Source organism: Pristiophorus japonicus, chromosome 19, assembly GCF_044704955.1.
Source record: "Pristiophorus japonicus isolate sPriJap1 chromosome 19, sPriJap1.hap1, whole genome shotgun sequence".
Classification (NCBI taxonomy): Eukaryota; Metazoa; Chordata; class Chondrichthyes; family Pristiophoridae; genus Pristiophorus; species Pristiophorus japonicus.
The window spans coordinates 41,184,907-41,201,260 of record NC_091995.1 but is presented as its reverse complement, the minus strand read 5'-3'; the positions used below and the strand labels follow the sequence as shown (position 1 = coordinate 41,201,260).

General features: G+C 54.0%; 1 protein-coding gene across 2 annotated transcripts in view; it reads left to right on the top strand.

The window, feature by feature from the left end:
• Positions 1-11,658, top strand: part of slc39a7 (solute carrier family 39 member 7) — a 35,363-nt gene extending 23,705 nt beyond the window's left edge. The window contains exons 3-8 of one of the 2 annotated variants that reach the window (XM_070861439.1): positions 371-539; positions 1,575-1,652; positions 2,794-2,922; positions 4,263-4,412; positions 5,091-5,287; positions 9,381-11,658. In XM_070861439.1, coding sequence (XP_070717540.1) covers positions 371-539; positions 1,575-1,652; positions 2,794-2,922; positions 4,263-4,412; positions 5,091-5,287; positions 9,381-9,632 — 975 coding nt within the window. In that variant the 3' untranslated portion in view covers positions 9,633-11,658. Of the gene's footprint in view, positions 1-370; positions 540-1,574; positions 1,653-2,793; positions 2,923-4,262; positions 4,449-5,090; positions 5,288-9,380 lie in introns of both variants that reach the window. The other variant, XM_070861438.1, reaches the window with a different exon arrangement.
• Positions 11,659-16,354: the final 4,696 nt, after the last annotated feature.

The following is a 16,354-nucleotide window of genomic DNA, read 5'->3' as shown; positions in this document are numbered from 1 at the left end:
ATAAATATTGAACCAGGACACTGGGGAGAACTCCCCTGTTTTTCTTTGAAATAGCACTGTGGGATCTTTAATGTCCACTTGAGGGGACTCGGCTTAACATCTCCTCTGAAAGACAGCACCGCTGACGGTGCAGTGCTCCCTCAGCACTGCACTGGAGTGTCAGCCTAGATTTTTGTGCTCCAGTCTCTGGAGTGGGACTTGAACCCACAACGTTTAGACTTGGAGGTGAGAGAGCCACAAACTGAGCCACTTCGGACATTTTACGCATGTACCAGACACTGTCGGACTTCAGTAAGCTCCCCAAGCAGGTGGGTAATTGAGTGATCTGAACATAAATCGTCTCCTCATTGTGTGTGTCTGTGCCCCGCAGGCTATTGGAGCAACAGTGTTAATCAGTGCCGCCCCTTTCTTCATCCTCTTCTTCATCCCTGTCGAGTCGAACACTTCCAAACACAAATGTCTCCTCAAAGTGCTGCTGAGCTTCGCCTCGGGTGGACTGCTGGGAGACGCCTTCCTCCATCTCATCCCACACGCACTCGGTGAGTCAGCACCTCCCGTCAGGCGGGGGGGCGGAGGGGGGGGGGGCGGAGGGGGGAGGGGGGATTGAAGGGGCGGAGGGGCCGGGTGGGGGAGGGGAGAGAGGGGGGATTAAAGGGGCGGAGGGGGGATTGAAGGGGCGGAGGAGAAGAGGGAGGGGCCGGGCGGAGAGGGAGGGGCCGGGGTGGGGAAGGGGAGAGAGGCGATTGAAGGGGTGGAGGAGAGGTGGGGGGGGGGAGAGGGGCAGAGGAGAGAGAGAGAGAGAGAGAGAGAGAGAGAGAGGGGGGGATTGAAGGGGCGGCGGAGAGGTGGGGGGGGAGAGGGGCAGAGGAGAGAGAGAGAGAGGGGGGGATTGAAGGGGTGGAGGAGAGGTGGGGGGGGGAGAGGGGCAGAGGAGAGAGAGAGAGAGAGAGAGAGAGAGAGAGAGAGGGGGGGGATTGAAGGGGCGGCGGAGAGGGGGAGGGGCTGGGTGGAGGGGGAGGGGAAGGGGAGAGAGGCTATTGAAGGGGTGGAGGAGAGAGTGGGGAAGGGGAGAGGGGGTGGAGGAGAAAGGGAGGGAGGGAGAGAGAGAGGGGATTGAAGGGGCTGAGGAGAGAGGGGAGGGGCAGGGTGTGGGAGGGGCAAAGTGGGGAAGGGGAGAAGTGATGGGGTGGGAGAGAGGAGGGGCGGAGGAGGGAGAGGAGAGATTGAAGGGGTGGCGGGGAGAGAAGGGGATTGAAGGGGCGGAGGAGAGGGGGAGGTGCTGGGCAGAGGTGGCGGGGGGAGAGCGAGGGGATTGAAGGGGTGGAGGAGAGGGGGGAAGGGATGGGCGGAGGGGTGGGGCCGGGTGGGAGTGGGGAGAGAGGGGGATTGAAGGGGCGGAGGAGCAGGGGGAGGGGCCAGTCGGGGGAGGGGAGAGAGGGGCGGAGGAGGGAGGGGATGGCCAATGGGGGTAGCGCCCTACCTGGGCTGGGTCGGGTCAGGTTGGGGTGGGGGGGGGGGGTGGCGGGGAGTTGGTTCGTCAGTATATTGGAAACTAATGCGGTGTTTATCTGCAGAGCCTCATTCTCATCGCGAGGAGGCTGATCTCTCGCACGCTCACTCGGAGGTTCCCGAACATGGACACTCGCACGGAGGTAGGTGCGCGATGAGGGCACACCAAGCGGCCGCACTCAATTGCTGCGATGAAATGGCTTCGCTCTCAATTGTTTTGTGGGGATCGTTGCCCCATTCTCTTTTCCCCCCCCCGCCTCCCCCTGCAGGTCCTGACCCCCTCGCTGGCATACAGTTGCTCGCATGATCATTCTTCCCGCGGGAGCTCGGACAGCGGGCCTTAGTGGGCTGTTTGACTGTGGAAGGCCTTGTTGCCCTGCCCGGTCTGCGCAAGGCCCGTTAGCAGGAACCCCTGGCACATCCCGTGTCTAACCCGCTGCCAGCTTGGCTGGGATTCGGCTGACCCGGCACAGGCCTGAGATGGAGTATGGGTGGGGTCTTCCTGCATCCTGGGGCCCTGGAGGAGGAGACCTGGTGCCCGGGGGAGTGGGGCGGAAGGGCCTCGACCCCGAGATTCCACTGGGATTGTCCCCGCTCTTCCCAGCGAACCAGAACCAGGAGATGACAATCCGAAAGTGGGGGTATAGGGATTCACAAGTGGTGGGAGGGGTGTTAAACAGAGGTGGGATTTGATTCCACCAGTAACTAATAGTAATTCACCGAATTAAACCGATAACTGATAAAGAAAGAACTTGCATTTATATAGCACCTTTCCCGACCTCAGTATGTCCCAAAGCGCTTTACTGCCGATGAAATACTTCTGAAGTGCGGTCCCTGTTGTGATGTGTGAAACGTGGCAGCTAGTTTGCGCACAGCAAGCTCCCACAATGTGATAAATGACCAGCTAATCTTTCCTTTGTTGTTTATTGAGTCCAGGACACCGGGGATAACTCCCTTGCTCTTCTTCGAAATAGTGCCGTGGGATCTTTTACGTCCACCTGAGAGAGCAGACAGGGTCTCGGTTTAACCTGTCATCCGAAAGACGGCACCTCCGACAGTGCGACGCTCCCTCAGCACCGCACTGGGGGTGTCGGCCTGATTTATGCGCTCAAGTGGAGTGGGACTTGAACCCATGACCTTCTGACTCTGGGGAGTGCGACCCAATGAGCTATCAGTGATGGCCTGCAGTGCAGAGCGAGGTTGCGGTCTGACTGGTCGATGAGTCTCGCGGGTTGGATTGATGAGTTAGGTTGTTCACCGTTGTCCCTCTCTGTTCTCTTGCAGGCCACGACCACGACCATGACCATTCCCACGTGACGTCGGTGGGCCTCTGGGTCCTTGCCGGAATCGTCGCCTTCCTGGTGGTGGAAAAGTTTGTCCGCCACGTCAAAGGTGGTCACGGGCACAGCCACGGTGCGTTGGAAAGTGTGGATGTTCAACTACAGTCGTCTTGTTTGTCTCTGTGTGTGTCTGCATGTGTAGGAGCGGGTGTTGCCGGTAACTTGTTGTTCGTGGGCTAGCAGGAGAGTGACTTGAGTTAGGTGTAACCATGGCTAAGGTGATTGGCAAAAGAACCAAAGGCGACATGAGGAAAAACTTTTTTACACAGCGAGTGGTTAGAATCTGGAATTCACTGCCTGAAAGGGTGGTGCAGTCAGACTCAATCACTGCTTTCTAAAGGGAGTTGGATAAGTACCCAAAGGAAAAACAAATGCAGGGCTAGGGGAAAGGTACTATCTGAAGTGCTCTTGCAGAGAGCCGGCACAGGCTCGATGGGCCAAACAGCCTCCTTCTGTGCTGTAACCGTTCTATTCTAAGTCCTTCTCGTGTGTGTCCCGGTTTAAGCGGGACCTGGATGGTGTATGGGCAGGGAAAGTGGAATAAAGGGGCGGGTGGAATAAAGTCGTAGATGGGAGCTGATGAATTTCTGGGACTGGGTGACTGGAAGCACAGTGTTCTCTTCCCTGTACATCCCTCGATTTCGAGATGTCTGGGGTTCAACAGTGGGTGGGCACTGGCCCAGACAGTGGAAGTTTTTGATGGGACAGTGTAGAGGGAGCTTTACTCTGTATCTAACCCGTGCTGTACCTGCCCTGGGAGTGTTTGATGGGACAGTGTAGAGGGAACTTTACTCTGTATCTAACCCGTGCTGTACCTGCCCCGGGAGTGTTTGATGGGACAGTGTAGAGGGAACTTTACTCTGTATCTAACCCATGCTGTACCTGCCCTGGGAGTGTTTGATGGGACAGTGTAGAGGGAACTTTACTCTGTATCTAACCCGTGCTGTACCTGCCCTGGGCGTGTTTGATGGGACAGTGTAGAGGGAGCTTTACTCTGTATCTAACCCGTGCTGTACCTGCCCTGGGAGTGTTTGATGGGACAGTGTAGAGGGAACTTTACTCTGTATCTAACCCGTGCTGTACCTGCCCTGGGAGTGTTTGATGGGACAGTGTAGAGGGAGCTTTACTCTGTATCTAACCCGTGCTGTACCTGCCCTGGGAGTGTTTGATGGGACAGTGTAGAGGGAACTTTACTCTGTATCTAACCCATGCTGTACCTGAACTGGGAGTGTTTTGAAACTGACACTGGATGATAAAACTACCAAAGTTGGTACCTCCATTTTCCAGATTTAGGTGACGGAAAATGTAACCTGTCTGTTAAATTATTGCCGAGGAGAGACGTAGTGCTGGTGCGGGACGGAGGGTGGAACAGCCAGACGTATGACTCCTGCGATCTGTTTTTGTCCACTATAGGCGTTGCTCCAAAGGCCAAAGAGAGCTCGGGGGAGGAGGAGGAGGAGGAGGAGGAGGAGGACGACACGCATGGTGAACCGAGGGGGGCCGTCAGACGGAGGAAGCCCGAAGCCCCCTCCAAAAAGACCGAAGCCACGGCACAGGGAAGTGGTGAGTGCCTTGAGACACCATCGACTGATCACAAAGGTGGGTGGGACTGGGGACCGGGGGGGGAGGGGCTGAGGACCAAGGGGGAGGGGCTGGGGACATGGGGCCGTGGACGGGGGACAGTGTACAGGGGGCCGTGGACAGTGTACAGGGGGCCATGGGCCGTGGACAGGGGGCCGGAGTCAGGGGGCCATGGGCCGTGGACAGGGGGCCGGGGTCAGGGGGCCGGCGTCAGTATACAGGGGGCCGGGGTCAGGGGGCCATGGGCCGTGGACAGGGGGCCGTGGACAGTGGACAAGGGGCCGGGGTCAGGGGACCGGGGTCAGTGGACAGGGGGGCGGGATCAAGGGGCCGTGGACAGTGGGCCGGGATCAGTGTACAGGGGGCCGGGGTCAGGGGGCCATGGGCCGTGGCCAGGGGGTCTTGGACAGTGGCCAGGGGGCCGTGGACAGTGGACAGGGGGCCGGGGTCAGGGGGCCGTGGACAGGGGGCCGGGGTCAAGGGGGCGTGGACAGGCGGCCGTGGACAGTGGACAAGGGGCCGGGGTCAGGGGGCCGTGGACAGGGTACGGGGGCCGGGGTCAGGGGACCGTGGACAGGGGGACACACACTGGGACAGGCCAGTCTTCCCGCTGTTATCCTGCTCACTACTCCTCTCTCTTCTCCCCCCCCCCGACCGCAGATATTAAGGTGTCGGGATATCTGAACCTTGCAGCAGACTTTACCCACAACTTCACGGACGGACTGGCTATCGGCGCCTCGTTTCTGGTCAGCACCAACGTGGGGGTCGTTACCACCATCACCATCCTGCTGCACGAGGTGCCACATGAGATCGGAGACTTCGCCATCCTGGTGCAGTCCGGGTGCAGCAAGCACAAAGTAAGTGGGGTGCCGCCGGGAGGCATGGCCAAAACCAGTTTTCACCCTCTGCTACGGTGGGATTCGAACCCGTGATTCACTACCAGGAGTGCTGTAACCCTCAGTCCTGAAGTGAGTGTTGCACCACGTCCCGCTCACCCATCACCCCCCGTGCTCGCTGACCTACATCGACTCCCGGTTAAGCAGCACCTCGGTTTCAAAATTCTCATTCAAATCGCTCCATGGCCTTGCCCCTCCCTATCTCTGTAATCTCCTCCAGCCCCACAACCCCCCTCGAGATGTCTGAACACCTCCAATTCCTGCCTTTATGCACCCTCCCCTCCCCCCGCCCCCCCCCCCCACCCCGCCTCGATTTTCTTCACTCCACCATTGGTGGCTGTACCTTCAGCTGTCACATAAGAACATAAGAATTAGGACCAGGAGTAGGCCATCTAGCCCCTCGAGCCTGCTCCGCCATTCAACAAGATCATAGCTGATCTGGCCGTGGACTTAGCTCCACTTACCCGCCCGCTCCCCGTAACCCTTCATTCCTTTATTGGTTAAAAATCTATCTATCTGTGATTTGAATACATTCAATGAGCTAGCCTCAACTGCTTCCTTGGGCAGAGAATTCCACAGAGTCACAACCCTCTGGGAGAAGAAATTCCTTCTCAACTCGGTTTTAAATTGGCTCCCCCGTATTTTGAGGTTGTTCCCCCTAGTTCTAGTCTCCCTGACCAGTGGAAACAACCTCTCTGCCTCTATCTTGTCTATCCCTTTCATTATTTTAAATGTTTTTACAAGATCCTCATCCTTCTGAACTCCAACGAGTAAAGACCCAGTCTACTCAATCTATCATCATAAGGTAACCCCCTCATCTCCGGAATCAGCCCAGTGAATCGTCTCTGTACCCCCTCCAAAGCTGGTATGTCCTTCCTTAAGTAAGGTGACCAAAACTGCACGCAGTACTCCAGGTGCAGCCTCACCAATACCCTGTACAGTTGCAGAAGGACCTCCCTGCTTTTGTACTCCATCCCTCTCGCAATGAAGGCCAACATTCCATTCGCCTTCCCGATTACCTGCTGCACCTGCAAACTAACTTTTTGGGATTCTTGGTGTGCTCTGGCGACGTATTTCTTCCGCCAGCAGCGCGACCTCAATTACGACACGCAGCTCCTGTTTGTGAACTTGGGGGGTGTCAGAACCGCCCTCCGGGAGCTGCCTGTCTTTTACAGGGAACTCATCAGGGTCTGGAACAAAGTCTCCACCAAGCGCAGCTCTCCGCCGGCTGGAGTGGCGGCCGTCCTGCAGGAGCCGCTGCTCGGGAATCCGTACCTCCACGACCGAGGTTTTATGTGGCGGTCGGAAGAGAGGGCTGTGGCTGGTGAGGTGACCAGGGTCAGGGACCTGCTCGATGGCGGAGGAGCGGGCTGGATGGCGCCAGACATGCTGGCGCGGCGCCTAAATTCTGCCAACGTCCGCCACGCGGCCGATGCCATCGAGTCGCTAAAAACAGCTCTGGGCCCTGACTCCGTTAGGTGCATCGAGGAGGCTCAAGCACTGACCCCCGTCCGGACGGAATTCCTCATCGGCGCCAAACCCCGGAACCTCCCTCGGGGGCCGGCGCCTCACAACTTGAGCCGCCTCGGGGAAATCCCCTCCGTGCCTTTCAGTTCCGCGCGGAGGGGTTTCTTGTACGGGCTGCTCCTGCACACTCTCAACTTTGCCATCCTCGCCTGCCGTCCGGACACGCCATGGCGTACCATCTTGCCGTCCGGAGGAGGCGGGGGTCCCCGATGGAGGGCACTCTACGCAGGGGTCCTCCCACTATTCGTCGGGGACTTGGCCTGGAGGGTGGTGCACGGAGCAGTGCCGTGCAATAAATTTTTAAGCCGGTTCACGGACTCCCAGGCCGCCTGCAATTTCTGCGGTCTGGAGGAGTCCGTGTTCCATGTTTTTATTGAGTGCACGAGGTTGCAGCCCCTGTTCCATTATTTGAAGGGGCTGCTCCTGAAATTCTGGCTGCAATTCAGTCCCACTCTCCTGATCTTTGGGCACCCTGTGCGGAGGGGAGCGGGTAGGTCCGAAGGCCTCCTCGTAGGACTGCTCCTGGGCACGGCCAAGGGTGCCATCAGCCGGTCCAGGCAGCGGGCGGTCGAGGGGATCGTTCAACCTGACTGCCTGCCTCTCTTCCGCTCTTACATCCGGTCCAGGGTGTCCTTGGAGATGGAGCACGCGGTGTCCACCGGTACGCTCGCGGCCTTCCGCGAGAGGTGGGCACCGGAGGGACTGGAGTGCATCATCACGCCCGGCAACCAAATTTTAATTTGATTTTACGTTTTAAAGTTTAATTTGTTTTAATTGCCGGTGCTTTTAGTGTCCCCCTTCCCTTTTATAGGGGGCACTGGGGAAAAATTGTGATTTTAGTGCCCAAAAAAAAAAACCAAAAAAAAAAGAAAAACACAAAAAAAAACTAAAAAAGGAAAAAAAAGGGCCTTGTAAATGTCTGGTGTGTCACCCAGGTAGGGTGGCACGGTTTAATGTCTTTTGTTTTTGCAGATAAACTCCAAAAAGAGTTTCATGCACAAGGACCCCCAGGTCCCTCTGCACCGCAGCATGTTGTAATTTCTCCCCATTCAAATAATATTCCCTTTTACTGTTTTTTTTTTCCAAGGTGGATGACCTCACATTTTCCGACATTGTATTCCATCTGCCAAACCTTAGCCCATTCGCTTAACCTATCTAAATCTCTCTGCAGTCTCTCTGTGTCCTAGGCCCTAAGCTCTGGAATTTCCTCATTAAACCCCTCTGTCTCTCTAACCTCCCTGAAGTCGCTCCTTAAAGCCTAACTCTTGGACCAAGTTTTTGGTTACCTGTCCTAATATTTCCTCATTTCCCCACACTTCATTGCCACAGAGCCTTAGAATGATGCAGGAGGCCATTAAGTCCATCGTACCTGTGCTGGCTCTTTGGTGCAGCTATACAATTAGTCCCACTCCCCCCTGCTCTTTCCCCATAGCCCTGAGATGTTTTTCCTTTTAAGTATTTACCCAATTCTCTTTTGAAAGTTACTATTGAATCTGCTTTCAGACAGTGCGTTCCCGATCACAACAACTCACTGTGTAGAAACCTGTTTCCACATGTTGCCTGTTGTTCTTTTTGCCAAATCACCTTAAATCTTTGTCCTCTGGTTCTCGACCCTTCTGCCCTCGGAAACAGTTTCCCATTTTCTATTCAATCAAAACCCCTCCTGATTTTGAACACCTCTATCAAATCTCCCCCTAGCTTTCTCTCCTCGAAGGAGAACAACCCCAGCTTCTCCATGCTCTCTGCATAACTGAAGGCCCTCATGCCTTGAAGCATTCTAGTACATCTCCTCTGCATCCTCTTCAAGGCCTTGACATTCTTCCTAAAGTACGGTGCCTAGAACGGGATACAGTACTCCAGCTGGGGCCTAACCAGTACTGCGTGCAGTTCTGGTCATCACATTACAGGAAAGATGTGATTGCATTAGAGAGGGTACAGAGGAGATTTACAAGCATGTTGTCTGGACTGGAGAATCTTAGCCATGAGGACAGATTGGATAGGCTGGGGTTGTTTTCTTTGGAACAGAGGAGGCTGAGGGGAGACCTCATTGAGGGTGTATAAAATTATGAGGGGCCTGGATAGAGAGGATAGGAAGCACTTATTTCCCTTAGCAGAGGGGTCAACAACCAGGGGGCATAGATTTAAAGTATTTGGGGGCAGGGGGGATTTGAGGGGAAATGTCTTCACCCAGAGGGTGGTGGGGGTCTGGAACTCAATGCCTGAAAGGATGGTAGAGGCAGAAACCCTCACCGCATTTAAAAAGTACTTGGATGTGCACCTGAAGTGCCGTAACCTACAGGGCTACGGACCAAGAGCTGCAAAGTGGGATTGGGCTGGATAGCTCTTGGTCGGCCGGCGCGGACACGATAGGCCGAAATGGCCTCCTTCCATGCTGTAAATTTCTAAGATTCCAAGCAGTGTTTTATAAAGGTTTAGCACCACGTCCGTGCTGTTGCACTCTGTGCCCCGCGGGTTCCCCCTGGCCCTGTGGTTTACTCTGTCTCCCCCTCTCTCTTGTGTGTTGCAGGCGATGATGTTGCAGCTGATCACTGCCGTCGGTGCGCTGGCCGGCACGGCTTGCTCCCTGATGGCAGAGGGCATCGGCGAGGCTGCCACCGCCTGGATCCTGCCTTTCACTGCCGGCGGCTTCATCTACATCGCCACGGTGTCTGTCATCCCCGAGCTGCTGGACGACTCCAAGCCCCTCCAGTCGCTGCTGGAGATCGCCTCTCTGCTGGTCGGGGTCTACATGATGGTCCTGATCGCCGAGTACGAGTAGGGTCCCGAGACAAGGTGCCCGGGCGGTGGGAGGGGTGGGGCCTGGGTAGAGAGAGAGAGGATTCGTGGGCCACTGCAATCATGGGTGAATGAGGGTGGGGCAGGTGGGGGGGGAAGGAAACACGTAACCAATAGCAACCACCGGATCTGGGGGGGGCAGGGTCCGCTGGGAGACGCGCTGACCTCAACTCTTGTGATTCCAGACCTTTCCTGGAGCGTTTGAGTTAACACCCGGGAGTAGAATGCCTTTCAACTGATACCAGTTTTATATATATTTTTTTTAAAGAAACTCGTTTATCCGAATCTGGGTTCGGGGTTGGTAATGAGGCAGGGGGGTGGTCTGTGGCAAATCCGGACCCACGTTACTTAAGTGTGTGCGCTTGCCGTCACCTGGACACTAGCGCACATGGGGCGGACTTTGTATCTGTGGGGACGTGAAGTTAACGGCATGAAATTTCCACTTCCAGGTCCCTGTTGACCAGCTCCCAGCCTCTCCTCCCCTTTCGGAAATAGGGTGTGAGTGGACAATGGTTTCTTCTTGCGGACAGAAAATCACGGGCAGCGCTCCATCCGATCGGGCACTCCCACTGGGCTGAAGGTTAAAATCTGGCCCACCCCTTGCAGCCTCTGCAGTACCGCTGGACTGGCGCCCGGGGGCGGGGGAGGGGGCAGCATTGAGCGCCACCTGCTGGCAGACCAGCAAACCCGCGGGGTGAAACGGGATCCCAGGACTAACTCTGGCCACTCTCAGAACAGGAAGATCCCAGTCTGGGCTGGGTATGCCAGGCCCAGCTGGGAGAATCGGCACCGGTGTTCCCGTTTGCTCGCCAGTAACTGCTTTGTGGGAGTTGTACCTGTCTTGAGTTTGCGCTGAGAACCGGACCAGGCTCAGCTGTGCCGCCCCCGGTCGAATAGCCTGCCTGGGTTCATGCACGAGTGACGGGGACCAGAGTAAAGTCTGTCCCTGGACTGGTCCGACCCTCCCTTCCTGGCCCAGTCGGGACCAGGGCCTCCTGGACCTGCTGAACCCTGGAGAGGGAGTCAATAGGATGATGTGTTTTTTTTTAATATAAAGTAGGGGTGGATGGGGGTCGGATAGATCGATGGGTCAGGGGCTAGGATAACAATACGATGGGTGATGGGATAATATTAGGAGGGTAGAAGGCCCCCTTTAGTTAGACTGGAGAATCAATTCATGTTCTGTTCAGCACATTAATTGTGAAAGCTGTATTCTATTTCAATCAGTGAATGAGTATCGAGATGGAGACGGGTATCTGTGACGTTCAGATTCAATCCCTCTGGCAAGTGACCGTGCTGCGGAGAATGACGTTTTTACTGCGACTGGGTTTCCCTGAGAAGGGGCCCGAGGGAGGGTTTGGGTTTTGTCTTGGCGTTCATGCTGTTTGGAGTCCACCATCTGCAGAAATAAGTTTTTTTTTTCCGCCCCCTTCTGTGAAGACGCATCTCTTGTAGAAAGAGCTCGGGAGAGCAGGCCAGTTCCTTGCTCTCCGCACTTCTCCCTCCCCCCAGTGGCAGAGCGCGGGGCCCCCGAGGGGAGGGGAGGGGATAGGATGGGGCAGGGCGGAGTGCTGGGGTGCAGTGGTCTGTGGCAGTGGCACCGCTCGCGATGACAGCCCCTTCCCGCGGGTAAAAATGGGTCCGGTAGGGAATAAAACTGACAGAAACCGGTGGCGATTTAACCCGTCTGCACCCGAGCAGAGTTACCGGCATGCTGTCCAATCCCGCCCGCAGAGTTGGGTTAAAACTACCCTCGAATGTGTACATATATCTATTTTTTTTTTAAAAGTGTAAATCTGAAGTTTGAGGTACTTTAATGTGTAATTCTTTTGGTTAAAGTACTGTATCTGGCTCCATGTAGCAAGAGCTGCTTCAGGAGAGAATCATGACAACAATTGGCTGGGTTGCTCTGTATTTTTTTGTCGTAAAACCTGTATCAACTGTTCTAAGATGATAAGCTGTATGAAAATAAACCCCTCAGTCCTTTACATTCAATAAACTTGTGTAAAAAAAAAACGTATGCCTCGTGGATTCTGCACGTTGTGACCTGGGTCTGATTCCTCAGGTTCCACCTCTAGAAATAAAGGCCATAAGTATATGATAGTCACCAATATATCCAATAGGGAATTCAGGAGAAACTTCTTTACCTGGAGAGTGTTGAGAATATGGAACTCACTCCCACAGCGAGTGGTTGAGGCGAATACCATGAGAGGTGATCTTATTGACACATATAAGATAATTGTCATGTATCCTACATGGCGACTGTTGGTACTATCACAAGGCGTGCCACCAGAGGGCTCAGCAGTGGGAGACTTGTAGGTTACCTGTACAGGTGTGCCTGGTCTAGTATAAAAGGCAGGCCACCAGGTGTGACCCTCACTCTGGAGTTAACTAATAAAGGACAAAGGTCACAACAGTTCAAGTATAACACCCTGCCTCGTGGAGTCATTATTAGAGCATCTAAGGACACGACAATAATGACGGGGCTCGACAAGGTGGATGCAGAGAGGATATTTCCACTCCTCGGGGAAACTAAAACTGGGGGACATAGCCTCAGAATAAGGGGCCGCCCATTTAAAACTGAGATGAGGAGGAATTTCTTCTCAGAGGGTTGTAAATCTGGAATTCTCTGCCCCAGAGAGCTGTGGAGGCTGGGTCACTGAATATATTTAAGGTGGGATAGACAGATTTTTGAGCTATAAGGGAGTAAAGGGTTATGGGGAGCGGGCGGGGAAGTGGAGTTGAGGCCGTGATCTTATTGAATGGTGGAGCAGGCCCAAGGGGCCAAATGGCCTACTCCTGCTCCTATTTCTTATGTTCATAGATGGATTTAAGGGGAAACTAGCTAAGTACATGAGGGAGAAAGGAATAGAAGGATATATTGATGAGGTGAGATGAAGAGGCTCATGTGGAGCATAAACACTGGCATGGATCAGTTGGGCCGAATGGCCTGTTTCTGTGCTGCAGACTCCATGTAATTCTTGACCTCTCTAGCCTTTGACACAATTGACCACACCATCCTCTGTCATCCAGCTGGGTGGGACATCCCTCGCCTGATTCCATTCTTACCTATCCAGTTGTATCCAGAGAATCACCTGCAATGGCTTCTCTACCCGCTCCCGCATCGTTGCCTCTGGTGTCCCCCAAGGATCTACCCTTGGCCCCCTCCTATTTCCCACCTACCTGCTGCCCCTCGGTGACATCATCCGAAAACACCCCCAGTTCCACATGTACGCTGATGACACCCAGCTCTACCCAAGGTGATATCCCTTTGTCCTGGACTTGCCCCATCAGCGGATAAAGTTTCTAGCTACCCAATCAATTCTTTCCAATAGCTTCTTCACCTTCTTTATTCCAGTGAATACAAGGCCAATTTATGTAATTTCTCATAATCTACCCCTTGGAGCCCTGTGAAACCGGTGAAACTATGCTGCAGTTCTTCCAAGGCCTGAGGGCGCTCCGCCTCGTCCTCGAGCGGAGGCCCAACCAGTCCCCATCCACCACCGCCCTCCTCCGCCTGGCTGAACTTGTTCTCACATTGAACAACTTCCCCTTTAACTCCACTCACTTCCTCCAAATTAAAGCTGTTGTTATGGGAACCTGCATGGGTCCTAGCTATGCCTGTCTTTTTGTGGGATATGTGGAACATTCTTTGTTCCAGTCCCACTCGGGTCCCCTCCCTCACCTCTTTTTCCGGTACATTGATGACTGTATCGGTGCCGTTTCCTGCTCGCGCCCTGAACTTGAAAATTTCATTCACTTCACATCCAATTTCCACCCTTCCCTCACCTTCACATGGTCCATCTCCGACTCTTCCCTTCCCTTCCTCGATTTCTCCGTCTCCATCTCTGGGGATAGGCTTTCGACCAGTGTCCACTATAAGCCCCCTGACTCCCACAGCTACCTGGACTACACTTCCTCCCACCCTGCATCCTGTAAGGACTCCATTCCATTCTCCCAGTTTCTCCATCTCCGTCACATCTGCTGTGACGACGCCACCTTTCACACGAGTGCCTCTGACATGTCTTCCTTTTTCCTCAACAGGGGATTCCTCTCTGCCATGGTTAACATGGCCCTTGGCCATGTCTCTTCTATTTCCCCCACCTCTGCTCTCACCACTTCCCCTCTCTCTCAGAAGCATGACAGGGTTCCCCTTGTCCTCACCTTTCACCCCACCAGCCTCCACGTTCAACGGATCGCCCTTCGCCACCTCCAGCGTGATCCCACCACCAATCACATCTTCCCCTCCCCTCCCCTCTCAGCATTCCGAAGGGACCGCTCCCTCCGCGACATCCTGTTCCATTCCACAGTCCCCTCCTCCTCCCCTTTCCACAGCACCTTTGTGCAAGTGCAGGAGATGCAACACCTGCCCTTTTATCTCCTCCCTTCCCACTATCCAGGGCCCCAAATACTCCTTCCAGGTGAAACAGCGATTTACTTGTACCTCTTTCAATTTAGTATACTGTATTCGCTGCTCACGTTGTGGTCTCCTCTAGATCAGGTAACCGACTTGTAGAGCACCTCCGTTCAGTCCGCAAGTGTGACCCTGAGCTTCCGGTTGCCTGTCACTTTAATTGTCCGCTCCACTCTGACCTCTCCGTCCTCGGTCTCCTACACCATTTCAATGAAGCTCAACGCAAGCACCTCATCTTTCATTTAGGCACTTTACAGCCTTCTGAACTCAACATCGAGTTCAACAATTTCAGAGTGTAATGCTGTCAATCTTTGGCTCCTTTCCCCCCCCCCGCCCCGATCCGGTTTCTTTTTTCCCCTTGTCTCTAATGGCAGTGGGTCATTATCCCGCCATTCACACCCTACCTTGACTAATGTTTTTCTAACTCCTGGCATTACCATTTCAATTTGGCCCATCATCCCTTTTGTCTCTCTAATCTCTCCTGTCTTCCACCCGATCACAGACCTTCCCTTTTGTTCTTTCTTCCCCTCCCCCTTTCAATGCTTGTTCAGAATCTGGTCTTTCCGAACTCTCTCCAGTTCTGACGAAGGGTCATCGACCCGAAACGTTAACTCTGCTTCCTCGCCACAGATGCTGCCTGACCCGCTGAGATTTCCAGCATTTTCTGTTTTTATTCCAATATATCCTCTCTAAGGTACAGTGCCCAGAAATGTACACATTATTTCAGATATGGTCTAATCAGGGCTTTGTACAGCTATAGCAAAACTTTCCTTTATTTCTAGCTTACTAGTTATATAAATCATCATAGGCAGTCCCTCGGAATCAAGGAAGACTTGCTTCCACTCCCAAAGTGAGTTCTCTGGTGGCTGAACAGTCCAATACGCGAGCCACAGACCCTGTTACAGGTGGGACAGACAATCGTCGAGGGAAGGGATCGCTGGGGCTGGTTTGCCGCGCGCACCTTCCGCTGCCTACGCTTGACCTCTTCACGCTTTTTGCGTTGAGGCTTGAAGAACTCAACGCCCTCCTGGATGGACTTTCTCCACCTTGGGCGGTCTTTGGCCAGGGTCTCCCAAGTGTCAGTTTACCAGGGAGGCTTTGAGGGTGCCCTTGTAACACTTCTGCTGCCCACCTTTGGCTCATTTACCATGAAGGAGCTCCGCATAAAGCATTTGCTTAGGGAGTCTCGTATCTGGCATGCGAACTATGTGGCCTGCCCAGCGAAGCTGATCGAGTGTGGTCAGTGCTTCAATGTTGGGATGTTAGCCTGGTCGAGGACACTGATGTTGGTGCGTCTGTCCTCCCAGGGGATTTGCAGGATCTTGCGGAGACATCGTTGGTGATATATCTCCAGCGACTTGAGGTGCTTTCTATACATCGTCCATGCATCAGATCCATACAGGAGGGCGGGTATTACTACAGCCCTGTAGACCGTGAGCTTGGTGGTAGATTTGAGGGCCAGGTCTTCAAACACTCTTTTCCTCAGACGGCCGAAGGCTGCGCTGGCGCACTGGAGGCAATGTTGAATCTCCGCATCAATGTCGGCCTTTGTTGATAAGAGGCTCCCGAGATATGGGAAATGGTCCACATTGTCGAGGGCCGCACCATGAATCTGGATGATTGGAGGGCAGTGCTGTGTGGCGGGGACAAGCTGGTGGAGGACCTTTGTCTTATGGATGTTAAGCGTGAGGCCTATGCTTTCATATGCCTCAGTGAATATAAATGACCATATCCTGGAGTTCAGCCTCAGAATGTGTGCACATTTCAATAACCTTTTTAATAATTTTGTGGCTGCTACATTTTAGTAATCTGTGCACATGGATCCCCAAATATCTGTAGACTCACCTATTCCAATGCTCTCCCACCTTGCACCCTCCGTAAACTTGAGCTCATTCAAAACTCTGCTGCCCGTGTCCTAACTCGCACCCAGTCCCGTTCCCCCCTGTGCTCGCTGAACTATATTAGCTTCCGGTCTTAAAATTCTCGTCCTTTTCAAACCCCTCCATGGCCTCGTCCCCATCCCATCTCTAATCTCTTCCAGCCTTATAAACCTCCGAGATGTCTGCACTCCGCTAATTCTGGCCTTTTGCACATCCCGGATTATAATCGCTCCACCATTGGTGCATATGCCTTCAGCTGCTGAGATCCCAAGTTCTGGAATTCCCTCCCGAAACCTCTCTCTCTCTCTCTCCTCCTTTAAGACGCTCCTTAAAACCTACCCCTTTGCCCAAGCTTTTGGTCACCGGTGCCAATGTCTCATGTGGCTCGGTGTCAGATTTTATTTCATAACG